The sequence below is a fragment of the Andrographis paniculata genome, unplaced genomic scaffold, assembly GCF_009805555.1.
Source record: "Andrographis paniculata isolate CXL003 unplaced genomic scaffold, ASM980555v1 Contig57END, whole genome shotgun sequence".
Taxonomy (NCBI): Eukaryota; Viridiplantae; Streptophyta; class Magnoliopsida; order Lamiales; family Acanthaceae; genus Andrographis; species Andrographis paniculata.
Genome location: NW_026137592.1, coordinates 4,008,912 through 4,034,260, shown reverse-complemented (window position 1 = coordinate 4,034,260; position 25,349 = coordinate 4,008,912). Strand labels below are relative to the sequence as shown.

The window sequence follows — 25,349 nt, the reverse complement described above, 5'->3', positions numbered from 1 at the left end:
TATTTATAATATATAAATAATATTACATTAAATTTCAAAATATTAATTTATAAATTATGATAATATTATATAATTGAATAATTTTTTTTTAAAAAAATTTAATCATAGAAATATGATTGAAGAATACATGCCTCCATTTATGCAACATTTTTGGATGAAGTGATTTTTTTTTATGAATGATACAAGAAATGTGTCAAAAATATAAAATATATTATTTTAGATTGAATATTTAACTTACTTTTTGTAATGATTTTTTATTTTTTGTAATGAGTATTTTGACATTTGTATAAAATATTATGTTTTTTATTATTTTTTCTGGGAAATTACAATTCAACAATATAATTGAAAGAACAGAGCAGCATATGGTTAGCATGATATTTTAATATAAATTTAAATGATATTATTGATAATTTTAACATTAAATTTGAATAATAATTAATTAAGTAATTTTTTATTTAAAATTAATTTTGTTATAGGCAACGAGTTCTTGAAACAAAAGTAATACATGATTTCGTGGCATAAGAAGTCAACTTGTGATGATCTGGTCATGGTTTTAAATTTCAAACTCTTTCAGATCCACCTGCCACATATAATTTATTTAGTGTAATTTGTCTTGTCTAGCCTAATTTGCGGCGGTGGTGCAAAATGAACACATACCATGTGGTCAAAGATTTAAATAAGGTAAAAAAGGTAAAAATAAAAATAAAATAGTGGGTATGGTACATTATAAAATTAGTTAATTATTGAGTTCAACCTTAGGTTGAGGCCTTAGAGAATGAGCATGGAGGACAACAAGAGGAAGAAGAAGGTGGCTCTGGTGACCGGCGCTTCCGGTTTCCTGGGCTCGAGAATTTGCGGCGAGCTTCTCCGTCAAGGCTACTCAGTGAAGGGTTTCGACATCACAGTACTACCCCGCAGCCGCGGCCACGACGACGTCGTTTCGCCTGCTTATAGTAATTTCGAGCTTGTGGTCGGCGACGTCACCGACTATGCGTCGCTCAAAAAGGCCTGTTCCGGCTGCCACGTCATCTTCCACGTGGCTGCCATTGTAGAGTCCTGGATTCCTCGTCCCTCCGGATTCATGGCTGTACGCTCCATACCCAACTCCATGAAGTTATTACTTATTTTTATTATTAATTATTTAATTAATTAGGTGAACGTTGGAGGGTTGAGGAATGTTGTGAGGGCGTACAAGGAGACAAAGACAGTGGAGAAGATCATCTATACGTCGTCGTTTTTCGCGCTCGGCTTCACCGACGGCCACGTCGCCGACGAGACTCAGGTCGATAATGATCTGTAGGATCTATATATTAATTGAAGACACACATTGCGTACTGTTTAATTAATTTTTTTTTAATTTATATAAATGGATCTGGGAATTAATTATATATATTATATAATATTGTTAGATGCACTCTGGGAAGTACTTTTGTAGTGAATACGAGAGATCGAAAGCTATGGCAGATGAGATAGCATTGGAGGCTGCAAGAGAGGAAGGAGTGGCCATGGTGCTGCTTTATCCAGGACTCATCTATGGCGTCGGCAACCTCACCAGTGGAAATACAGTAGCCAATTGGGTAAATCTATATATATATATATATATATATATTGCTTGCTTTCTTTCACTTCATATATCAAAAACACACACATCAAATATATGAAATATATTGTCCGGTAAGGGATGGCCTGATAGCGTGGGGGTTGGACGTGTGACTGTAAGGTTCATGGGTTCAAACCCCTGACGCCTCAGGTTCGTTTAGTGTGACTGGCCTGTCGGGCCTGGTTTGTAGTGTATTAGGTCTGGCCGAAATTTTTTTGTTATTATATAATTTTAAGTTAGATCTGTTTGGTCTAAGGGATTTTTTCAGGGATCAATTTTATTAAAAAATAAAAAAGTTAATTTTCTTAAAATTTTTCAATTCTCTATTCACATCATTTTTTTGGGGGCTTTCTATTTATTCGATATAACTCCTCACGGGTAATTATTAAACACACACTTTCCTTTTTAGTATATAGAATAATTTCAAATAAGAATAAATTTATAATTATGAAAAAATAATACAACTTATTTATTATATCGTCTAAATCAAGTAATTGAAATAGAATATTATATATATATATGGATTTGAATGTAAACAAGTGTAAGTATAGTGTATGAAAAAACTAGGTATCTAATTTTATATTTTTAAATTAACATAATTTTTAATATAATATTAAAAAAATTTTAAAAAAATGCATTTTTAAACACGGTTTCATCAACACCCATTAAATATATACTCTCTCCGTTCCGGAACTATAGTCTTGATTGTGTTGGGTACGGGATTTAAGAAATATTGATATTATATTGATAGTGGGTAAAAAGTATAGGTAAAAAATATTTTTGCCCTTGTAAGTGTATTAGTGTAAAAGATAGTGACAATTGTATAATAATAATGAAAAAGTAAGGGTAATTATATAGTGATATGGTTATTTATGGAAATAAGACTATTGTTTTGAGACGGACAAAAATAGTAAACAAGACTACGAATCTCATAGCTCAGGTTTGACTAGATTTGTGACTTATTCAGCAATTAATCCTAATTTGTATATTGAAATTTTAAGCAATTTAAAGCTAACCAAATTTATTTAATAACAATTTTTTTATGACTAATTAATAACAATTATTGTTATGTACAATCTACACATTGTATCTAGCGTTACCCTTAATTATCTATCTATATATATTAATTTAAACATAAATGATCATACTATATGTAATTTATTGTATACTTTAATTTAGTATTATTAGTTAAAATTATGTATGGCATTCCTAAATTTGTGCATAAAAAGTTGTGGGCATTTGTTAAAACACTAATAAAAAAATAAAAAATTATATGAATTATTTTAATTCTATATAACTATTTAAGATACTTAAATTACAAGTATATATATGTGTGTGTTTCGGTGGTAGAGTGACAATGTTCATATTTTCTTAATGGTCAAATTTGATGGAATAATTTTTTAATGATTATAATGTGATTTATACTCCTTCCGTCCGCATATAAAGTAAACATTACTTTTGGCACGTGTTTAAAAAATAATAATATTTTAATTATATATATGGTAGTTAAAAAAAGTAAAATGACATTTTTGTCTTTACTTTTTGGTGTAAAAGTAATGATGTGATATAAAAGTAAAGGTATTTGTGGAAAAAAGTGAGTAATTTAATGAAATATTTACTTTGTAATTGGACGTCCCAAAATAAAAATATATATATTTTCTAGCTGGACGAAGGGAGTATATAAATGGAGGAAGCTTAAAATAAATTTGAAGTTATATAGTATTAATATTAGATATATTGGAAAGTGATCTAGATTAGTTAATAGTTAATACACATACATGATGTTATTAATGTTACAAAAATACTTTTATGCCATTAAACAATTTCATTTGATTTCAAATTAATTATATATTACTTCCTTTGATGTATATGAATTTTATTTTATTGATAGTATTTTTAATTTGTGTGTCAATAAATACAATAACAATTAATAGTATGATTGTTTTGAAATTAAAATGTACAATGATATTATATTTTTAATTTTTTTAATTTCAATTATTTTTCTGTATTTTTTAAAATTAGATACTTTGTAATCTTTATTTTATTTATTTATTTATTTTTATCAATCATTCATTTTTTTTCATTTTCTTTTCAACGATATTTTTATAGTTTTGGTCAAAGATCTTTGTTTAGATATGGATTCCTTCTATATATAAACTTTGGAATTTTTTTTATTTATTCCAAAAAAAAATTAATATTTGATGTGTTATTAAGTGAAAGCAATAGTTATTTAAATCTAAGAATTATATATATATATATGTTACTACAAATGAATAGTGTAAAAGTTCTTAAAGTATATGTGCAAATATAGTCATATGTTTTTGAATTTTTTTAAAATGAAATAATAAAAATAGAGAGCATTTAATATGATATTTTGTGAAAAAAAAATGATGTAAATTACCAATAAAAAGAAACCCCACAATTGTTTACTTGTAATGCCATTTTTAGGTTAATTTTTAATATATATATATATACTCCCTCCGTTATCCAATTGTGTGTTTATTTGACTGGGCACGGATTTTAAGAAAAATATGTAATAATAAAAATTTTTACTTTTTTTTGTAAAGAAAAATGGTATTTTTTTACTAAAAAGATAAACGGAAATAAATTTGGATGAACAATCAAAAAAAGAAAATTGAGAATAGATTTAAACGATTGAGGGAATACTATTTTATCTTACTTTTTGTTTAGAATAATTTTATAATAAAAAAAAATGAAACATAAAGGAAAAAAGAACAATATGTGTACATGAAAATTTAAAATTTTCGAATTAGAATTAATAATTGGAACAAAAGTAGATAAGTATTTATAAAGTATTAAATAAATTTTTAAAAATAAATTTTAGAAGATTAACGTCAAAATACCCATTTTGACATGCCTTATTTATACACCAATATAATTTTTTTATTATTCATAATTTAATTAAAATGAACACAATTTAATGATTTCATAAAATATCTTATTAATCATAATAGAGTGTATTTACTTGTAACATTTTACTATTCTAATTTTTTCCCAAAAAATATGAAATCAAATATCAATTTTTTATTTATTATATCAACTAAAATTTAATTTTACATACAAAATATCATATTAGATATTTATATATATCACATCAAATAATTATTTTAATTCAAAATTTTACTATTCAAAATCAAAATCTTAAAAGTAAACACAAATATAAATTAGTTCTAACGAGTAAAGTTTAAGTTTATTAAAAATAAAGGAGAAGATTATCCTGTTGTTGTTTTACTTTTAATAATTTGTTTGGTTGTGTTTTGAAATTGATTTGAAATGAAATGGTGATTTGAATTTTTATTTAAATAATATTTGCTATAATAAATTTGTGAGAAAAAAATATATATTTTTTTATTAAAAATTATGCGGAATAAATAATATTTAATTTGATTTTGAAATTGTAAAAGAACAAATCCAGTTATTCAAATGGAAAATTATTGCATAATTAATCTTGGCGATGAACTCTGTGATATAGTGAAAATTATTTTTTTGTACTTGAAATGAAAATACTTCATCCGTCCCATAATAAAGTATCCATTTTTTTTATTTTAGTCCCATAAAAAAATATCCATTTTTTTTAGTAATTGTACTATCTACCTAACATTACAAATATCCTTACAACTTACAATATATTACACAAATGTCATTACCTTTATATCACACCATACTAGTAAGGTTATTTTCGTCATTTCTACTTTATTTTTACTATATCCCAATATAATACTAATATTTCTAAAATTACGTGTAAAAAACAAATTGATACTTAATTATGGGACGGAGAGGAGAGAGTAAGGAAATTTTAAAAAAATTACAACAAAATTTATTGATTTGAAATTCACTTACTTAAATGAAAATAATGAATTTAAAATAACTAACTTTAAATTGATTAAGATCAAATGCTTTCATCCATATTAATCCTAAGATAGTTTAACCTTACTATGAATTTCAAAACGGTTACAAAATGCAATGCATTTAAGACATATTTGGAAGTATTTTGAAATTTTGCTTTGTTAGTTTGTGAATAGTAAAATATTGATTTAAAATGCATTTTTAGTGTAATATTTTTATGAATATTTTAAATGAAAACAAATATTTGATATGATATAATTTTTTTGAACAAAACTATTGATGAATATTAAAAATTAAAATAAAAAAGCATAAATAAACCTACGAATTATACCATAACATTTCTACCTAATGGCTTCGTTTAAGTTTTAATCACGAGCTTGAACATATCTACATTGAGTCAAAGTGGATAATTCAGTAGAGGCTAGTATAGGATTATTTCAACGACACATCCAAACCAAACCTAGTTGACTTTATTGAATTCAAAGCATAAAAGTGAAACACCCGGCCCATAGGTCATACAGATCGAGCATATCAGGATTAGATTGACCCATAGATTAACACAAGTCCTTTTAGCGAGTTTTTTTTATCATTCATGCGCATTTTCAAATTACTTTAGGGCATATATGCTTAACTTTACAGTTCTTTTAATATAACTTCCAAAAAAGAATGTATACATTGTTGACATAAATAGCTTATTCAACCTCGAATGGACTAGCACTGACTCATCCAAATATGAACATTGATTTAAAACTAACCAAATTCCAGGGTATCACATCCTCTCTCACTTAAGAATACAACGTCCGCGTTGCACCCCAATGATCTATCAACTACTAGCTAGGTTTCTCAACAATTCAATCAACAACTATAAACTATTGTAGGTTGGCTTTGATACCAACTGAAACACTCCGGCATGTAAGCCACACAAACCGGGCATGTCGGGATTAGGCTGGTCACATGTCTTTCCAGTGCACTTTTATTCTCACTCATGTGCACCCTGATAGACTTTTCAAGGGTCAATCATTCTCAAATTACTATAAGTCCACTTAACTTTAGAGTTATTTCTGTAGGATTCTTGAAAAAGAATGTATATATTTTCAATTCACTTAATCTTTATTCAATCTCAAATAATATAACATAAGTTCATTTATGCATAAGATTTGACTTAGAATTGGTCAACTCCGGGGATATCACATAAAGCGTGGAGCTTAGTGATGAAATTAGTATATTGTTGGCATTGGCCAATTGTTAGCCTAAGTTGCTACCATATATATACGCAAACAAATTATATTCTTATTTTACTGTATGTGTATGCTAATGTCCAAATATAGTAATATTACTGATTAGACAACTTTTTAGACATACCTCAATATGTAACTAAATTTTGTGTCTTTGCATTGTTTATCTCGTTCATTATTGCATTATTTCCATTATAATAGGCCTCAAACTCTATATAAAAAAAAGTGAATCTTGCAAAGACTCTCAGTATCATTATATTATTCTTAAACTTACATCAATGTGCAGCTGGTCGAGCGATTTAATGGGCGATTGCCGGGTTATGTTGGTCAAGAGAAGGCATTTTCGTTCTCCCATGTAGACGATGTTGCGCGAGGGCACGTTGCAGCAATGACCAAGGGTCGATTAGGCGAACGGTATCTTCTCTCGGGGGAGAATGCATCCATCAAAGATGTTTTCGACATAGCTGCAGAGATCACTCATACACAAAAACCTCAGTTCAGAATCCCAATCTTTGTGCTTGCAGTTTATGGATGGATTTGCATTTTCTTTTGCAAGTTCATAAGCCAAAAGCATCCACTGGTCACTCCCCAGGTATGGAATTTATATATCATATTTATATATATCTTGATTCTCTGGAGTAGTAACAAGTTACATATTTAGATTAATGAGTTTAGTTAAATCTAGCTTAGATGGTCTCAACTAGGGTTTGTTTGGTTTTGATTTTAGTTTGAGTTTTTTATATTTAATTTTTCATTTAAATAGTATTTTGATACTATATTTTATAAAAAGATATAACTATTTTTGTTGGAATATATGCAGTATGAACATTAATAGTTTTTATTTGAAATAAACAAAATTTATAGGGTTGTTTCTATCTCTTTTTCGGGGTAGGAGCTAGGAAAAATTAACAGAAGAGTAGTTATGATTATGAGTGTATTTGTTTGATACTTTTAGTTTGAAGCACTTTCGACGGTAATTATGGACAAGTGTGTTAATAATATAAAAATAAATTAATAATATTGTGTTGAATTGTATATATAAATATAATTAAGAGTAATGATTTTTTGAATATTTTAAATACTAACTTATTATAATAATAGCGATATCGAATTTCTCGGATACTATAATTTTCTATAGATGAATTTATATAAAAATTTTATATGTTCGATCGCTTTGGTTAGGGCGTTGATTGAGAATTTATAAGCATCATGGTGATTGCTTTTATTAATATATTAAAATAGTATAGATAACATATGATAATATAACATACATCACATGATGTATAAAGTATTATTATGTACTGGGAAGTATATTTTATATGTATGTTGTAAATTTATATCTAATGTTTTGTTCGGTATATATTCTTGTACTATAAGAATTATGCTGATTATATTTAATCAACATTGTAACCGTTGCCGATGTTGGATAGTTAAGCTTGTGGTACCTGGTCCTTTGGTAAATGATAAATTTCTTTTTATGGTTCTCCACGCTTTTTTTTCCGTAAGAAAAGATATTTATAGTATATGGAGTTAGATGTCTCTTGTGAATGGTCAAGCATTTTAACAATGTAAGGATGCATTCTCCAACATTAAATTAACACAACAACATATCATTGAAAATACTACATTTTTCATGTTTTTTTTTCTGTAATTGATAAATTGTGGAATGAGCAGGCAGTCGACATCTCCCGGCATCAATGGGCATATAGTTGTGAGAAGGCTAAGGCTGAGTTGGATTATAACCCTAGAAGTTTGAAAGAAGGCTTGACAGAGATGGTGCCATGGTTGAAGGACATAGGTTTGATAAAATACTAGGCCATTCTAAAACAAAATATGCATTAATAATGCACACACAAGGAAGACGATGATCTTCAGACCTTATCCACGTAGTGTGGTGCACTTTCGATGTTTTTGGTGTATTTTAAAAGCACAATCGTCTCATTTTAAGGGTTTGTTTGTGGAAAGTTTTAGGTTCTGCGTGTTAAATGAAAAATTAATATTTGTTCGGATATTATTTCAAACATTTATTTTAATTGCATCAAAAATTCTTTTTCAATTGAAAGGCTTATTATTCTTTACAACATGTGCCATTTATGTTGCAAAACACCAAAAGCCCGTTCAATGTCTTTACAATATGCTTCTTGCAACATCGTGAAAGCTCACTCATTGGCGATTACAAGATTCCTCACCACCTACATGAATATAGTGTGCCTATAATATATTCCATCTGTCAAGCAATATGAGAGGTTATAGTGTGTTCCATTGACCTTTATTCCACTGGAGGTGTTGTGCCATCTATGTAATTATTGAATAATGGGGAATGATCTAAAACTGTAACGCCGTTGTTTGTAGCAGGCATACGAAAAGTGCATGTCAGATCCATTGGTCCTTGGAAGAAGCAGCCTCCAAGATAAATGTTGGATATCCGTATCGGCCGTTATACTGCCTCTCGAAGCAACAGGACACGCATCTCACCGGCAATGCATATAGTCCAATGAATCTCGTAAATATTGTTGTTTATAAAGGGTGAAAAACTCATCATACTCGTACAAACACTACGTGTTGTGAAATATGAATTATTCTTATACACAATCGATAAATTTTACTGAAGACACCCCGACGCATGCGAAAACACCGTGTGACACCCCGACTCGCAAGCCACGCAAAGCCGGGCGTGTCGGGATTGTAGACTGGCCCCACAGGTCAATACGACTCCTTACAGCACGTTTCTGTCTACACTCACCCGCACCCTGAGAGACTTTCAAATGGGTCACTCATCCTCAAATTACTCCAGAGCAAGCACGCTTAATTATAGAGTTCTTTCAATAAAGCTTCCGAAAAGAAATGTGCACATTATTGACATGAGTAGTCTATTCAATCCATTTAATTACTATTCAACCTCGGATGGTCTGGCACTAGTTCATCCACGGGAGTTGACCTAGAACTGGCCCAACTCCGGGGGTATTACAACCTGTCACACTTAACAATACAACGTCCACATTGCACCCCAAGGATCAACTGTTAGACCCGTCACCAATCCGGTCAACGAGCAGGTCGGCTATGATACCAACTGTGACACCCCGGACCACAAGTCATGAAAAGTCGAGCATGTCGGGATTGTAGACTGGCCCCACAGGTCAACACGAGTCCTTCCACTATGCACCCTGAGAGACTTCCCACGGGGTCCCCTATCCTCTAATTACTCCAGAGCAAACACATTTAACTCTAAAATTCTTTCAGTGGAGCTTCCGAAAATGAATGTGCATATTATTGACATGATTAGTCTATTTAATCCATTTAATTACTATTCAACCTCGGATGGCCTAGCACCAGCTCATGAGATGTATTGCACAAGTAATGAGATGTATTGCACAAGTAATCTATCTAGATCTCCATATGTCTCCCTTTCCTATCTCGGTAGACGTAGTTCCTTTATGTCGTTGTAGTCGTGATTTCATACTAAGATATTTGAGGGAGTGAATCTCGAAGCCACTGAATGTTCATGAGATCTTGTTGAAGTAACCATTGCTGCCTCAAGCGCCTCTACTTATCCTCATTCTTATTGACTGACCAAAAATAAGCCTCCTCATCGCAAAGATTAAATTCGTCTTCTTCGCTCTCCATTAATGAGGCAGCCGATAATATTCAACTGGACAAAAAATTTCAAAACAATGCAAATCTTTGAAACCCACCCTCATTATTTAAACACTAAGAAAATGTGCAAAATAACTTGGTAACAGTTTATTAACCGAAGCATATCTTCTAAATTTACACTTGTTCTTGCCCTTACAGTTTAACTTCGGCAATAAGATCACAGTTTTTTAAGCAGCATAGTATTTGATAAGAGGAAGAATAAGGGCGTGCACCTAAATCGAATATAAAAAAACAACCATTGAGGTAGTTTGTAAACTCCCTGCAAACATGAACACTTTGAGTGCAGAGAATGCATCTCCTATACGTGCTATTGGTAAACATAACTATTGAAACAACGACTTAAGGAGCAGTCATTCCCACATGAAATGAATTGAAAATAGTCTAGATTAACTTCTAAACAAATGCAATGATAACAACAATAATGATAGTAGCTTCAATAATATCACGACAATAATAACATCAATATTAACACAGTAAGACGAGTCTAAATTACATACACAACTAGTAGGTTTCTTGATTACATACACAACTACGAAAGTATTCCCCAAAAGTAAGCATAGGGAATCACAAACAACGCAATAGAGTACTTTTCTACAACACAAATTATTCATGCATTATTCAATACCATCATGTAATATAACATGGAGATTTCCTCCATTCGATGTTTCTTCTTGCTGCATGAACATGAATACCAACTTTCATTACTTGTACATGGGTGTGCTAAAGTTGCACTACCCTTTCCAGTGTAAGATATCTTTCATTATTCGCATAAAAACTGTGATTTGGGTTTCAAACCTCAATGTCTGCCCAAGCAAACCAATTGTCACAAGGCTCGCACTTGAAATACTTTCTTCCTGGATTTTTTTCGCTTCTTGATATCTTAACGACACTTTCTCTACCATAATGACATATTGACGCCATTGAAGCCGTATATATGTAATCTTTACAAAAATAAATACATCCGAAATAAGATTAACATGGAAATGAACTAAGAATAACACAACCTTAAAATATATAAAAGTTCATTATGATATGAAATTGATGTCAAAACACTTCCAATTTGGGAAAAACCCAATGCCAAACATGAATTTCCTATACTAATTGACTATACCAAATTTGTCGTTAAAGTACCGTGGACTATTGTCTTTTTCATCGGCGTATTTTTCTCTTTGAAAAACCAAAACACCAAATTCATCTACTTAACTGCACTTCCATTTAGCTATTTAATATCTGAAACCACTTACAATAATCGATTAACCTAGCCTAAACTAATCTAGCAAATGGACAATATACTCCGATAAATAACTTCTCAACTCATCCAATGGATATAGAGAAAGCCAATCAATATATTCACCACAAATGATGATAAATATACACAATAAGGGACCTGAAAAAAATGAACAAGAAACCTACTATTGACAATAAAAAAAACAAACAAGACTGCAATAAACAAGTAAATTTATCTTGTTTTCTCTAATATATTATACCCATATTAATTTATTTTGGATTGTCAACCCTATATATTCAATAGTCACATATGTAGATAGATACAAACTTTTGTTTACTTATGTATTTTTTACTTGGTTTTTACTATTTAATATTTCAAATTTTCTCCAAAATATCACATATAACACCAATTTTCCATTCAAAACATCCACCGTTATTCACCTAAGAAACATCACATAGAGGAAAAAGAAATAAATAATAAAACAGTTAAACAAACCCTTCCTGAATTTTGAGTTGATTGGTATAATTAACAAAAAGTTTAGAGAAGCAAATATTTATTCTCCCAGCCTATCTATTTTTGGAAACTGCAGTCAGACACAAAAAATATTCTATGAACATCACACAAAACACATAGATGAACGCCTATTTGATACAATTTTCCAAAGTAAATTAATAGAAAACTACATTCTTTAAATGATCTACAATGCACCAAGTTAAGACAACAAATGCATTTTGAAATGATCGATAGTAAATAAATAGAAAATTGTAAGAAATATGTAACTTAGTGAAAGAAATCAAAAAAAGAGAAAGAAAAATATAGTAAAACATACCTAGATTGAAATAAAATGGACTATAGAAGACTGAGAAATTAAGTCCAACAGAGAAAATATGAGAGAGGACAAGAAAATTATAAATGAGAATAAAACATCAAGATAAAAAACAGTTAGTTGGCCAATAGAGTAAATTAGCATTTTGTTTCGTATAAAACATCTATAAGTAATGTAGAATAAAAGGTCCAATATAATGCTCCCATATTTTGCAAAAGTTCTCAAAGGACATGGGATAAATACCACCATAGGTGAATCTAGTTGCCTACAAAAATTGATTCGCTAGATCACCAACAACAACCTCAATTCTAAATTTCGTAAACAAAAAGATACTGAAAAACACTTAAATGAAAACTCAAATATTAGATTAACAATCGCTCCTATTTTGGAGAATTATAAACTTAATGGGAAACAATTCTAATTCTTACAAAATCTATATTTACACCATATCTGGAATAAACAGTTTAATATAACAATATTCCCGTTAGGCCTCTCCTCCAAAGCTCAATTTTAGCTACAAATGGTTGGATAATAAACACAAGATATCCAGCCTTCGAAAATAAAATCAAGTTCAAAATTGATACAACATATCTGGAATAAACAATTTAATATAACAATATCATCGTTAGGCCTCTACTCTATAGCTTAATTTTAGCTACAAATGGTTGGATAATAAACACAAGATATCCAGCCTTCGAAAATAAAATCAAGTTCAAATTTGATAAATAGGGAGAAGAAGAAGAAAAAATTGAACAAAAATAAGTTGTTTTTCTTACTAGAGTTCGACCAGCCTGTTGGACGCGACTCGCTCATCGCATGTTTGGATCTCCAAGAAAATATTGGTGCATTGCAATACTGAACCCAATGTGTGGCTTTTATTTGATTTTTTATGACTGGACAATTTTGCTCTGACACGTGTGTTACAAGTGATCAACCGAGACAATTTTTTTTTTTTTTATCGGAAAGATCAAGTATGGTATATATAAATAAATAAAATAGAGAGCTATTTACAATTACGCCGGGCATACCCGGGAAATCAAGTCCTAAAGATAAGTCCAAAAATTCCGATCAAACACACTATAAGAATGGCCAAAAAGATATTATCAAGATCAAGATCCATTGGGCAGAGCATGGGTTCAGTGCACGAATAGAAGCTCGAAACAATCAAACAACAAACAAATTTAAAATCCAGCCCCACCAGATCGACCTCCAGTACTTGAAGAATAAAGCAAACGGAACAGAGGAGTTGTTGTCTAGCGCTCCTTTGTTTTGGGCTGTCCAAAGATAGTAGACTCTTGCAGCAAATCCAGTAAGGCACATGAACTTGAGCGAGGGAACAGAGGAGTTGTTGTCTCGAAGCCACTCCAAAGTTTCAGTGATCGAATTAAGTCCCGAGAGGAGCTTGAGCCAGAAACAGATTTGCCCCCACACTTTGGAGGAGAAGGGGTAGGCAAAAAAAAAATGGTGGCAGTCTTCGGTTTAGTCTTTACAGAAGACACATAGTGGATCAATGTCGAGGAAGTGCAAGCAGTCTTTGGTTTATAGTTTCTCATGAGTTACGAGCCACAAAATGAAGGCGTGCTTAGGGAGCACCGAGCTGTTCCAAATGATGGGAGCAGACTGCCATGGAATACCTAGAACCCTGAAGAAGTCATACATAGCATGCAAGTTGGATTTAATGCTGTACCATCGAGACAGGCCAACCTTGGCGCTAGCCACCCCCACCCCCTAGAAATGACTAACTAGCCTATCGCGAATCCGAGATAAGGACTCGAGTAAGTAGGAGCCTGAATGTACAATTTTATGCTCCCAGAAGTCGTGGACTTGGAAATAACAATAATGTATGATTGGTGACTGTTTAGGTATTATTTATATAGTAGTAGGTATCTTTGAATATAGTTGACTTTACTCAATCCCTTGACAGATGAGGCAATTAAATAACTGGGTGAAAACGCTTCTTCACTTCATTGGTGGTTGAGAGAAATGACAGCGATTGGGAGAGTATAAACCTTCGCAGTAACATGTATATACATTTCTTTCTTAGGTGCACCACTAATGTACTCAGGTATCCATAAATGCACTTATGTTCATTGCAAATATTACTTCAACCATTGCAAGGTCTTGTAACAAATTAGTTAATTCCAATTTAAGAGAAGTATACATAACTTTTCTGGCTTGTTTCTGTCTTCGTACAAGGATAACCTTCATAACTAATCGTAACATTTATATGTATTTTGAAGGTATTTCGATCTAATTAGACGGGTACATCGATCCCTTGTGGAGGTACAATATGTGCATTATTGCAATTCTAAATATGTGACGAATTAATCATACAATCATTCACGGAATAATTCATAGCATTACTTCAAACATTAAGTTTCACCAAATTTAACCAACGATTCAATCTCTCAATCAATCTTAATACAATCCCATCGAACAAGAGACCAATCAAACCAATTCAACCAACAACTCAATCCGAAAATAACACATTATCCAAATCAAAACACAAACAACACAAACCAAAAAAAATCTCAAATCCATCCAAATTTATTACAGACGTTCACTTACCCTGTGCTGCTCATCAAAGTCTACGGTTCGGACAACGGACCTTTCAGTATCCTAACCACAATTTTATCGTGGTAGCTCTTTACATTATCAAACTCACCGGTGATACCACCAGTAGGATGGATTACTGGATTCACGTGGGCGTAACCCTTGGCGAACATGCGGACCACAGTCGAGAATATCAACTTGATGCCGACATCTTACATACTCGGGCATCTTCCTCACATGGGCCATAGATGTACTGAGTTCAAGTACAAGCATAAAAAATACGTATGCAAAAATAACAAAATATTTTGTTACGTAATTCGGTTTATCCATGGTCAATTAATTATATTTATTTCGTAAAGACACTAATTTTTTCGCGTTCCTTTATCCGAATGGACCACATAGTGAATTGCACTCAAGCACAACCCGACCTACGGTCTGTAAATAAATACCATCAATCCATATTATCCAAATCTCGAATTTATTTAAAAAAAAATATCAGAATTTATCAGGAGTACGTAACAACGCATTCCGAGTACACAGTAGTCCACTAAAAGTATATTTTTAGCAAACTAGACCTAAAAGATGCAACTCGGTGTACCGAACAATACCATATTTTCAACCCACAAACATGACTAATTACCGAACAATCAAATAAAAAAACTAAAATATACAACTCCGGGTAACTAAAAAAAATGTACATTTACAAAATTAACAAACATTACGAATTAAACATATAAAATCACCCAAAATTGGTGCGAAAGTATAACACCCAACCTGATCTACGTGAGCAAACATATGAATGATTTCAAACCCGAATAACAAACACAACTACACCAATCACCGAAGGCTACTTAATACCGAACCGAGACATACAAACACGGGACCAAGACTTACACCCCAAACAATCAAATAAACTACGGCATAATATACTAATGTCAACAAAATTAAAAATCAAACAAAGTCAAACTAGACACTTACTTCTTCGAGCTTGTCCCGGGGGATGGAAGTAGGTCAGCAGTTTTTTTCACTATTTTTGCACCGATCAGTCGTGATCGCTGGGGGTTGGAAAACGTCGGTTCGTCTAAAGATGAAAGATGTAGGGTTTAAAATCGGGGTGAGGGGAGTTATGAGAAGTTTTCTACTTCAACCCCTGTTAAATCGTGGGTAACTATTTTTTTATTATTATTTATTCACAAAAAAGATACGCGATATTTAACTAGAAGTATATAAAGTTATAATAGGGGTATAACGGGAAGTAATGTAGGTATATATTACAACATTGAAAATATTGATCAACCTATTTCGAGTACTTGTTGCATATACAAAATTAATTGAGGGAAACATACAAATTAGGGAGTTATAACATACATAATCCATAAAGTAGGGACTACAGTCTAGTTGATTTCGACTGAATTACAACTTGATTTCTCTGACGTGAATTTGAATCCAACTTTTCCTATATTTTATTAAAATATAATTTTAAAAATATATTTAAATTTTTTTAACTACTCCATCTATTTCAAAATAATAGAGAAATTTGAGATTAGTGCGAGAATTAAAAAATAATAATATTATTTTGATAGTGGGTGTAAACATATTTGTAAAAGACTAAAATATCCTTACTTTATGTAATTATTGTAAAAAATGGAGATAATTTTGTAAAAATATGAAAAATATTACCAAAAATGAAAATTAAATTATTATTTTAAGACGTACAAAAATAGCAAAATTAAATATTATTTTAGAACGGAATAAATATTAAATAACTAATTTCAATTATTTAAATAACTAAATTCCTCTATCCAAATAAAAGATATGAAAAAGTATAAAATTAAGGAATTTAAGGGAAAATTGACCACAAAAAATCAAATATTGATAAAGATGGGACGGAGGAAAAAGTACATTTTAGTTAATGCTTCCCTAATCCAATATATTATTACTTTCCTCATCATTTAATCTAAGTGTATGTTCATTTGATACGAGTTGATAAATATAAAGTAAGAAAAGAGGTATTTTATTATTAAAAATAAATAAAATAATTTTAGAAATATAATAGATTTGAACGAGGGATGTCAACGTGGCGGGTTTGAGACGGATTCTATAGGTCCCGAGACTCGCCCCGCTAGAAAATATTAGACCCCGAGACCCGCCCTGCCCTCCTTCCACCCGGTCCCAGGACCTGCCACGCCCCAAACCCTCCGAGTTCGGGGTCAACCCGGCAAATCCGCTTTTTTAAAAAATATATAATAATAAATATTTTTTTAATAATCGAATACTAAAATAAATAACATTAAAAGCACAAAAAAATTAAAAACAATCAAATATTGATCCATAAAAATAAGATAAAAATACATAAACACAATGCAAATATAAAAATTTAAAACGTCAAATAGTCAATTCTAATATTCTTCAACATCAAAATCTTCATCTTCATCTAGTATTGCACTCGATTCACTAATACCTAATTAAAAATATACATATACATATTATTATATTGGCGCTGGCGGCCGATGATGGTCGGCAGAAGACAAGTAGATGAGGATGAAAGACGGCAGCAGTCGCAGTTGAAGAAGCGGAAAAAGAAATTAGGGATTTAGGGTTGGGGCAGACAACTAATTGAGTTTTATGTTTAAAATTATTTAAATAAATAAATAATATATTTTTATTATATAAATATACATACATTAGATATAATAATTTTAAAAAATTACTTGGAGCTGACGACTTATTGAATTTTATATATAAAATTATTTAAATAAATAAAATAATATATTTTTATTATATAAATATACATTCGTAATCCGCCCCGAACCCGGCAGAATTTAAAATTTCAAATTCATAACCCACCCTAAAACATATTATTTAGATCTGAATTCGTCTCATTAAAAACGGGTCCGAGGCGAGTCCCGGGCTAACCCGTCCCATACTCCCATTTAACATTCTAGCGAAGTACATCTTATACATGACAAGCCGCCGCCCCGCTGCACGCACCCGGTTCTTCTTTTCTGTCTTCTTCCTCCGAGCACCAATTTTCTCTTCCTCTCTTCTTTCTTTCTTCTCATTGCTTCCACTTTACCTTTTCCTCTTCGTCTCATCTTCATCATGCTGCTCGGCGACTGACTGACGGTGAATATAGGAATCGAACCGGAACCGCCGGATTGAAACCGGAGAACCGCCGGTTCGCAACCGGTTGGGCAAGTCTACCTTCCCCTGCGAGAAACAAAACCCTTGCGTCCTCCACAAATGTAGAAATCTAAAAGCACAGAGGAAAGGATGCTCATGAAATCTACCCCTGGAAACCCTCTTTTCTGCCTCAAATGGCCGTGGGATATTCATAATCGACCCCAGAGCAACAGCAACAGCAACAGTCCCTGTACTTTCGATACCCCCTGGATTTTCAAGCCCTTCAAGAATCTCGGCACCGTGGCCTTCAATTTCGTCAATTCTGCAGTATCTACGCACTCTCTCAACAATCCATTTCAACTTAATGAAAAGGGGAAAAATGTTTTGAACCCGCAGGAGCAAGGAGAGGCGGAGCAGAGAGCATTTGCTGCTGCTTTGGCGAATGGTAAAGAAGCCACGGTTCTCGAATTTTATTCGCCAAAATGTAGACTCTGCAACTCGTTGCTCGGTTTTGTGATGGAAGTTGAGAAAAGGAATTCTGATTGGCTCAACATTGTCATGGCTGATGCGGAGAATAATTTGTGGTTGCCTGAGGTAAGTCATTCCTCCACTCTTTGTTCCTTCCTTCAGCTGATTTCTTGCATCACATATTTTTGCTATCTGCTAGTTACGTCTTGAAGAAATTGGATTTGTATGGGAATTGATAGTATTTTGGTCTTTGGGGTTCATATTCCATTCGTATATTATCATTCCAAAACTTTTGTTTCGTAGCATTCATTAGGGACAATAATTGACAATATTGATTAGTTGGAGAGATTGTATATGTAGGAATGGTTGTCGGTAGTGAATTTTGCCTATGTCTCTTGACATGCTGGATTCAGTGTTCTGATATACAATGGAGATGCATGATTGGGTAATAATAAAACTTTTCCAATGCTGTTGAAATGGTGAGAGCCCCTGAAGAAAATATTCCCAAAAGGGTTAAGGTATTGTATATTTTGGACGTTCAAGTGAGCCTCCAACATAGTCAGGTTTACAAGGAGATTCACATAAAGTTGTAGAAAATTTTGAGAAAAGAAATGCAATTGTATTGATTGAATTTGGATGATCTCAATGCAAAAAAATAAAAATGGAAATAAATACCTGCACTTAAGTAAGTAATTGAAATGGAAAAACATAGGGAAATTGGATGATCATGCTACTAGGCTTAACTCATCAACATATGTAATCCCAATACTTCCTTGGACAAATGACACGGACAAGATTAAGTACAATCTTCGTTGGTAGCCTGTAGCAACTGCTTTCTACTTCTGCTTTGACTTTGCAAATAAGCTAATTTGAGTTGTTTGATGAGCTTGGCCTTTTTCAATGGCCAACCCTTCTCATTACTTGTGTGGACTCTTCAAACCTTTTCCCTTTCTTAGATAAAAGTTCCTTTTGGGCTTTGGTTTTCTTAGATTTGTCTCCTCTTCTTCAACTTGGGCCATTGTACGGACTTATAGAATTTCGGGGCTCAAAATTCATGGATGAATACAAGGCCCCCTGCATCTTCTGGTCGGATCCCAATATGTAACACCTTTTTGTCTTTTGTCAGGTGTGTGGTCTTATTGTAGACTAGTCCTCCTATCAAGTTAGAAAAATCTAGTCTGTGATGAGAAAGTGTGGGATGATGATTTAGGTGCTTTTCTGTGCTTAATGCCACCTCACTTGCATCTTTATTTCTTTAGCATCGTTATTCTTGTATGACTTCCCTTTATGAAAAACTATCAGATAATATGAAACCCATTACTTAACCATAGGTCCAAAATGAATTTTTTATCCATGAGTTGTTGTAACTTCCCAAACTTTGTAGGTGATGCTTGAATCTTTTGGCAATGAGAATGTATAGTGAACATCAGGTGGAGATTCTTATAGTGAGAGGCAGTGTCTTTCAAAATACTAGTTTTTTCTTGAGTCAGAGTCAATGCTGCTATGATCATGCATTTTATTCTTTCAAATAATCAAAATATCAAATTACTAGAGAGTCAATCACTTCGGTCTCGACTTGCTAGCATCGCCTCCGATTATGTCCCTCCAAAGCTGTAGTTGGGGTCAAGTTTCAGGGATAACTTGACGCAATTGATATCCCAATCACTGTAATTCATCTACCTTACCTGCCGACTTGGATGAGAATTTTACAGACAGACAACTTCCTTGTTACCAACCTCGGTAGCCTTGAGGTGGTTGACTTTGCAGTTGGTTCTTCTGAACTTGGTGAGAGTAAGCGTAACTACCATTTGACGGAGCTGTTTTCATACAAAGCGATGTTTGGTCAATGGCACAAGATATGTTGAGGATTGAGGGATTTCAACATAGTGCCACTAATTCGCACGACCTGTGTCCCAAATAGGAAAGAGGCCTTGTCTTCTGAATTTGAAGCTCCTAAAGCTCATATTGTAACACCTCAGCTCCTCCTCAAGCGCAATGTCAAGAGCCAATTGGTATTATATAATTGTAGACTAGCCCCACAAATCAAATAGAATCTTAGTGCATCTTGTTTTTACTTGTGTGCACTCCAGGAAACTTCTAGGAAAATTTTTCCCTCTGGAGTCGCCCATCTTAAAATTGACTTAAAAATAAGCCCGCTTTGGAGTTTTTGCTTGTTGACATTGAAAAAGAAGGTGCTCCGTTTTAGCCAATTTGTTGCCAAGGTTAGGCGATGGGGGCTTGCTTGCTAGGTTGTGGCTTCCCAACACACCCTTATAGTTTTTTACATGTAACTATGATCACAATTACAAGTAAGTTTGAATAAATTAAAGTTGGAATGAAAAAAGTTCTTTGAATGTTGAGTGTTGTCTTTTTTTAAAAAAAAAAAAAATTATATAGAATTGAGACGCTGGTATAAGTTACTTCCAACATCTTATTAAAATTGAAAAATGTCTGTCTCTCTTTACATGTCTTTCTCTCTCTCACTTTTTTGTTTTTCTAAATGGGATTAGAAGTAGGAATTGAAGTTTGCAGATGGATTTTAAATACAAAATCTGAATCATTGTTCTTGTGCAACTTCTAGGTATTTATAGTTGGTAATGCTAAGGACTTCTGAAATATATGTATACGTTGGTACACAATTTCCATCTCCAAAGACTTATGCTATGAAGTTCCTAGATCCTGAATCCTTATAGACATTTCGGCAAAATTACCATTTACTGGACTTTGAAGATAAGACAGGCATTCATGCTTTTCCTTTTAATGCATTTCTAATCTTCATTTTCATTTCGAAATCAGTAAACCTGACTTTTCCGGCTCCTCATATCTGTTTGCAAGCTGATCCATCTAAAATATCAAATGGTTTGTGATGCAGCTCCTCCTCTACGACATTAAATATGTCCCATGCTTTGTCCTGCTGGATAAACACGGCAAGGCGCTTGCGAAAACAGGGGTTCCAAACAGCAGACTCCATGTAATAGCTGGTGTTTCCAACCTCCTCAAAATTAAACGTCCTAAAAAATGTTAGCCACGATTGCGAAATGTTCTTGTCGCCTTCATGAATACGCTCTCTAGTTTTTTAGCTTGTTGCCGATCTTTTGATGACGACTGAATTCTGTCTATCTTGTGTATATTGGTGAATGGTTTATATAATACATAGAACAGTCTTGTGTTCTTGCATAAATGCACTTGTAAATGTTTGATGGAATGAATGCATTTGGAGATCAACTTTGAATCTTGTTTCTACTTTTATTATTTTCTGCAATGTTTTGGCATTGCAAGATTTGTATGAAATTTCGTCATAAAAAAAAAAGATTTGTATGAAATTCGGGAAAGATTGTGATCTTTGGAAGATGATTCGTACGTAACAATTTGGTTGACACAACTCTGGTGGGATTGTTCACCCACATTGTTTTGGCACGATTTTCATAAATATTACTCCCTCCGTCCATAAGTAATATTCATTTGCTTTTTACACGTAGTTTTAAAAATATTAATATTATATGGGAATATAGTAGGAATAAAGTAGAAATGACTAAAATAACCTTATCAGCATGTGTGATATAAAGGTAATGATATTTGTATAATATATTGTAAGTTGTAAGGGTATTTGTAAATTGTAATGTTAGGTAGATAGTACTTATGAGACGGACTAAAATGGAAAAATTAATATGGGACGGAGGGAGTACAAAAAATACTACAATGCATGTATTATCATAATATATTCTCTCATATTGCTTTTTGGACATAGATTTTTAGATTTTTTAATATTAAGTATAATATTGATACCTACTTTCCTTAATAAATTATATATTTTTGTCCATCTTATAACAAAATATATATATATATATTAATAACGAAGTATAATATATATATTTTATTCATTTAAAAAAATCAAAAAATTTAACATAAGATATTTTTTTTAATATAAAATATTTTTGTTAATATAAAATATTTTTTATTTTATCAACATATATTAATATGAAAAACACATAAATTCAAAAAAAAAAGTACCAAAATACTTTGAGGAAATGAAAATTTATTTGTTTGTTTTTTATTTCAATACTAAACTCAAATCCAAATACTAATTTATAATCACAATCAAAACACACCCTTAGTTTGGTTGTGTTTGCGACACAATATTTTTAGGCGACGTGTACTTCGAAGGATTAGGTCGGATAATATTATTTTATCCGACCTAATATCATGTTTACTTTTATGTATTCGGGTTCGAGATAATTTCAGGTTCGATACACGAATATACATTTATAGGATTATTAATTTAATCCAATATCCTAGTATTATTTCATACAATTTAATAAAATTACTAAATTATCCTTATTCTTGATCTTTTTTTTTCTACCATATTCATTCCATTTCCGTAGTTTTTCTTTTTGTAAAGTTCTTTGCGCAGTTTGAAGTTCTTCGCGCACGTAGTAGCTTCAGGTTCTTCGCACACATAGTAGCTTCAGATTTTGGTGGTAATTCATCAACTATATATGTAAGTATCGAACATATTTGCATGTATGAAAATATTAATGAATACTTTAGTAATATAAAAGTTTGTTAAAATATACTTTATTAGAAAATATTTAATAATTTATTTGATAAATATTATAGTAAAAAAATATTAGAATTATTTTATATGAATATAATAGTAATTTTTTGTTTAATATTTATTTAAAATTTATTTTCAATCCATTTGAAGAGTAATTGTATATATTTTTATTTTTATTAACAAAATATAAAGTGCTAAAATGAAATATATTATATTGGTAAAACCTAGTTTATGATTTTGAAGAGTAATTGTATATATATTTTTTTATTTTAATTAACAAAATATGAAGTGCTAAAATGAAATATATTATATTGGTAAAACCTAGTTTATGATTTTGAAGATAAAATTAAATATATTTAATTAATTATAAAAAAAAAAAACATTCTATCAAATTATATACATATGATAATGGTATCACAATTAAATTTTAATGGATTATTTTATATTATATTTATATATGTAGAAAAAAAATGTATAAAACAAATTATATAATTTATAATATGATTATGAAGGGTATTTTGGATAAAAAAAAATAATTATATCATATAATCTAACAAAATAAATATAATATAATTTAATCGATTGTTTAATCAATCAAAATAAACATTATATTAATGAACTTTTTGATTATTTAATCTATTCAAATAATCTATAGTATTATAATGTAATCCTTAAAAAGTAAAGGCTTTCTTATTATACATCTATATTGGATTATTAAAGTTAATTTAATTATTTTTTTGTTTTTTTAATTTTTATTTTGATTTATAATTTATACAATAAAATTTTTTAAATTAATTTTAATATATAAAAATATTCAATATAAAGAAATTTTTAAAAAAATATAAGTTTAATGCTTATTTTATTTTTCACTCAATAAAATATACTCCCTCGTCTCATATAATTTGTTCATATTTTCTATTTTTTTTATCCCATATAATTTGTTTTTTTTTATGAAATATAATTACACACTTTAATCAATTTTGAATTTTAGAATTATTTTAATTTATATTAAACTATTTAGTTATTTTAATCTTAATATATAACTATTTTTACTATAAAATAATTATTTTTACTAATACACTTCTTAATTACTTACTAATTGTACTTTACCTAAATTCCCGCATTTACAGTAATATACCCATATTATATGATACGGAAGGAGTAATTAAAACTAGGGGTAGCAATTTAGGCCTGTCCGATTTTTTTTGTTCCGGTCCGACCCCAACCCAATTCTAAACTGGGCCATCATGGCCCGGTTTCAAAATGGGCCATGCCGGGCCGGCCCGCCTTTTTTAAAAAAAAAATTAAATTTTTTTTTTTTAAAAAAAATGAATTAATTTAGAACAAAATATACTTAAATAGTGAAGTGAGAAATTGCACCCACAACCAAATATATACAAGCCAAGAACTTTACTATCAAGCCTTGGGACCAGTCTGGAGAAAGATTTCCTCGTTTCTTGATTTCCAAGCCATCCATAATCTAGCCAAAAAATTGGTATGACCTATGTTGAAGTTGCGCAAGATCCATTCCATGATCTCATTTTGATCAGCATTGTAGCTTATCTCATTGATAAAGCTCGGCCAAACCCTTCGGTATGCAAACAGTAAAATAAGGAATGAGTCCAACTTTCAGTATCTTCTTGACATCTCATGCATATTTGAAATTGTAATATACCTCTATTATATTTTAAATCATTAAGAGGGACGGATTTTTTTTATCATCAACCAGAGGAAGAGCTTAACCTTTTCAAGTGTTGGTAGACACCAAATTTTTTTTCAATTGTAATTTGTATTATTATTTGTCAGTTTTGTAATCCAGGTAGCCATCTTTGGTTGAATAGCTTCCGGATATAGATGCACCCCAAATCATGGAGTCCTCATTTTTATAATAGAAAATGATGAATTTTTCCTCAAGCTCAAGCTTGAGATTTTCATTGAGCCATGAGAATGTGCTCGGTGTTGACTTTTCCTTCGTCCCAAATATCTTTGATTTTCTAATTGATATCCCTAATGTCAATGAAAGGAACTTCATTACATAACAATCAACTATCCAACCATTCCTTAAACTGGAGTGAGGATTCTCCATTTTCAATTCTAAAGTTGTAGCCCGATTCTAATATTTCTCTTCCATTGTAAATGGCTCGCCAAATCGGAGATCCATTCTTTCTAGTGACTTCCCAAAAATTCTTCTCTCTGTAGTAGAGCTCGTGCATGAGGCCAACCCATAGTTTTTGTTTTTA

The 25,349-nt window shown here is 31.3% G+C and overlaps 2 protein-coding genes across 2 annotated transcripts; both read left to right on the top strand.

Annotated features, from left to right (window-relative positions):
- The first annotated feature begins 770 nt into the window (after positions 1-770).
- LOC127257377 (uncharacterized) lies at positions 771-8,704 on the top strand. Its single transcript, XM_051283767.1, has 5 exons — positions 771-1,087; positions 1,154-1,282; positions 1,410-1,577; positions 6,989-7,294; positions 8,377-8,704. The coding sequence occupies exons 1-5, from the start codon at positions 776-778 to the stop codon at positions 8,515-8,517; spliced, it is 1,056 nt and encodes a 351-aa protein (XP_051139724.1). The 5' UTR covers positions 771-775; the 3' UTR covers positions 8,518-8,704.
- Positions 8,705-17,939: 9,235 nt separating this feature from the next.
- LOC127257547 (uncharacterized) lies at positions 17,940-21,786 on the top strand. Its single transcript, XM_051284013.1, has 2 exons — positions 17,940-18,680; positions 21,427-21,786. The coding sequence occupies exons 1-2, from the start codon at positions 18,237-18,239 to the stop codon at positions 21,577-21,579; spliced, it is 597 nt and encodes a 198-aa protein (XP_051139970.1). The 5' UTR covers positions 17,940-18,236; the 3' UTR covers positions 21,580-21,786.
- Positions 21,787-25,349: the final 3,563 nt, after the last annotated feature.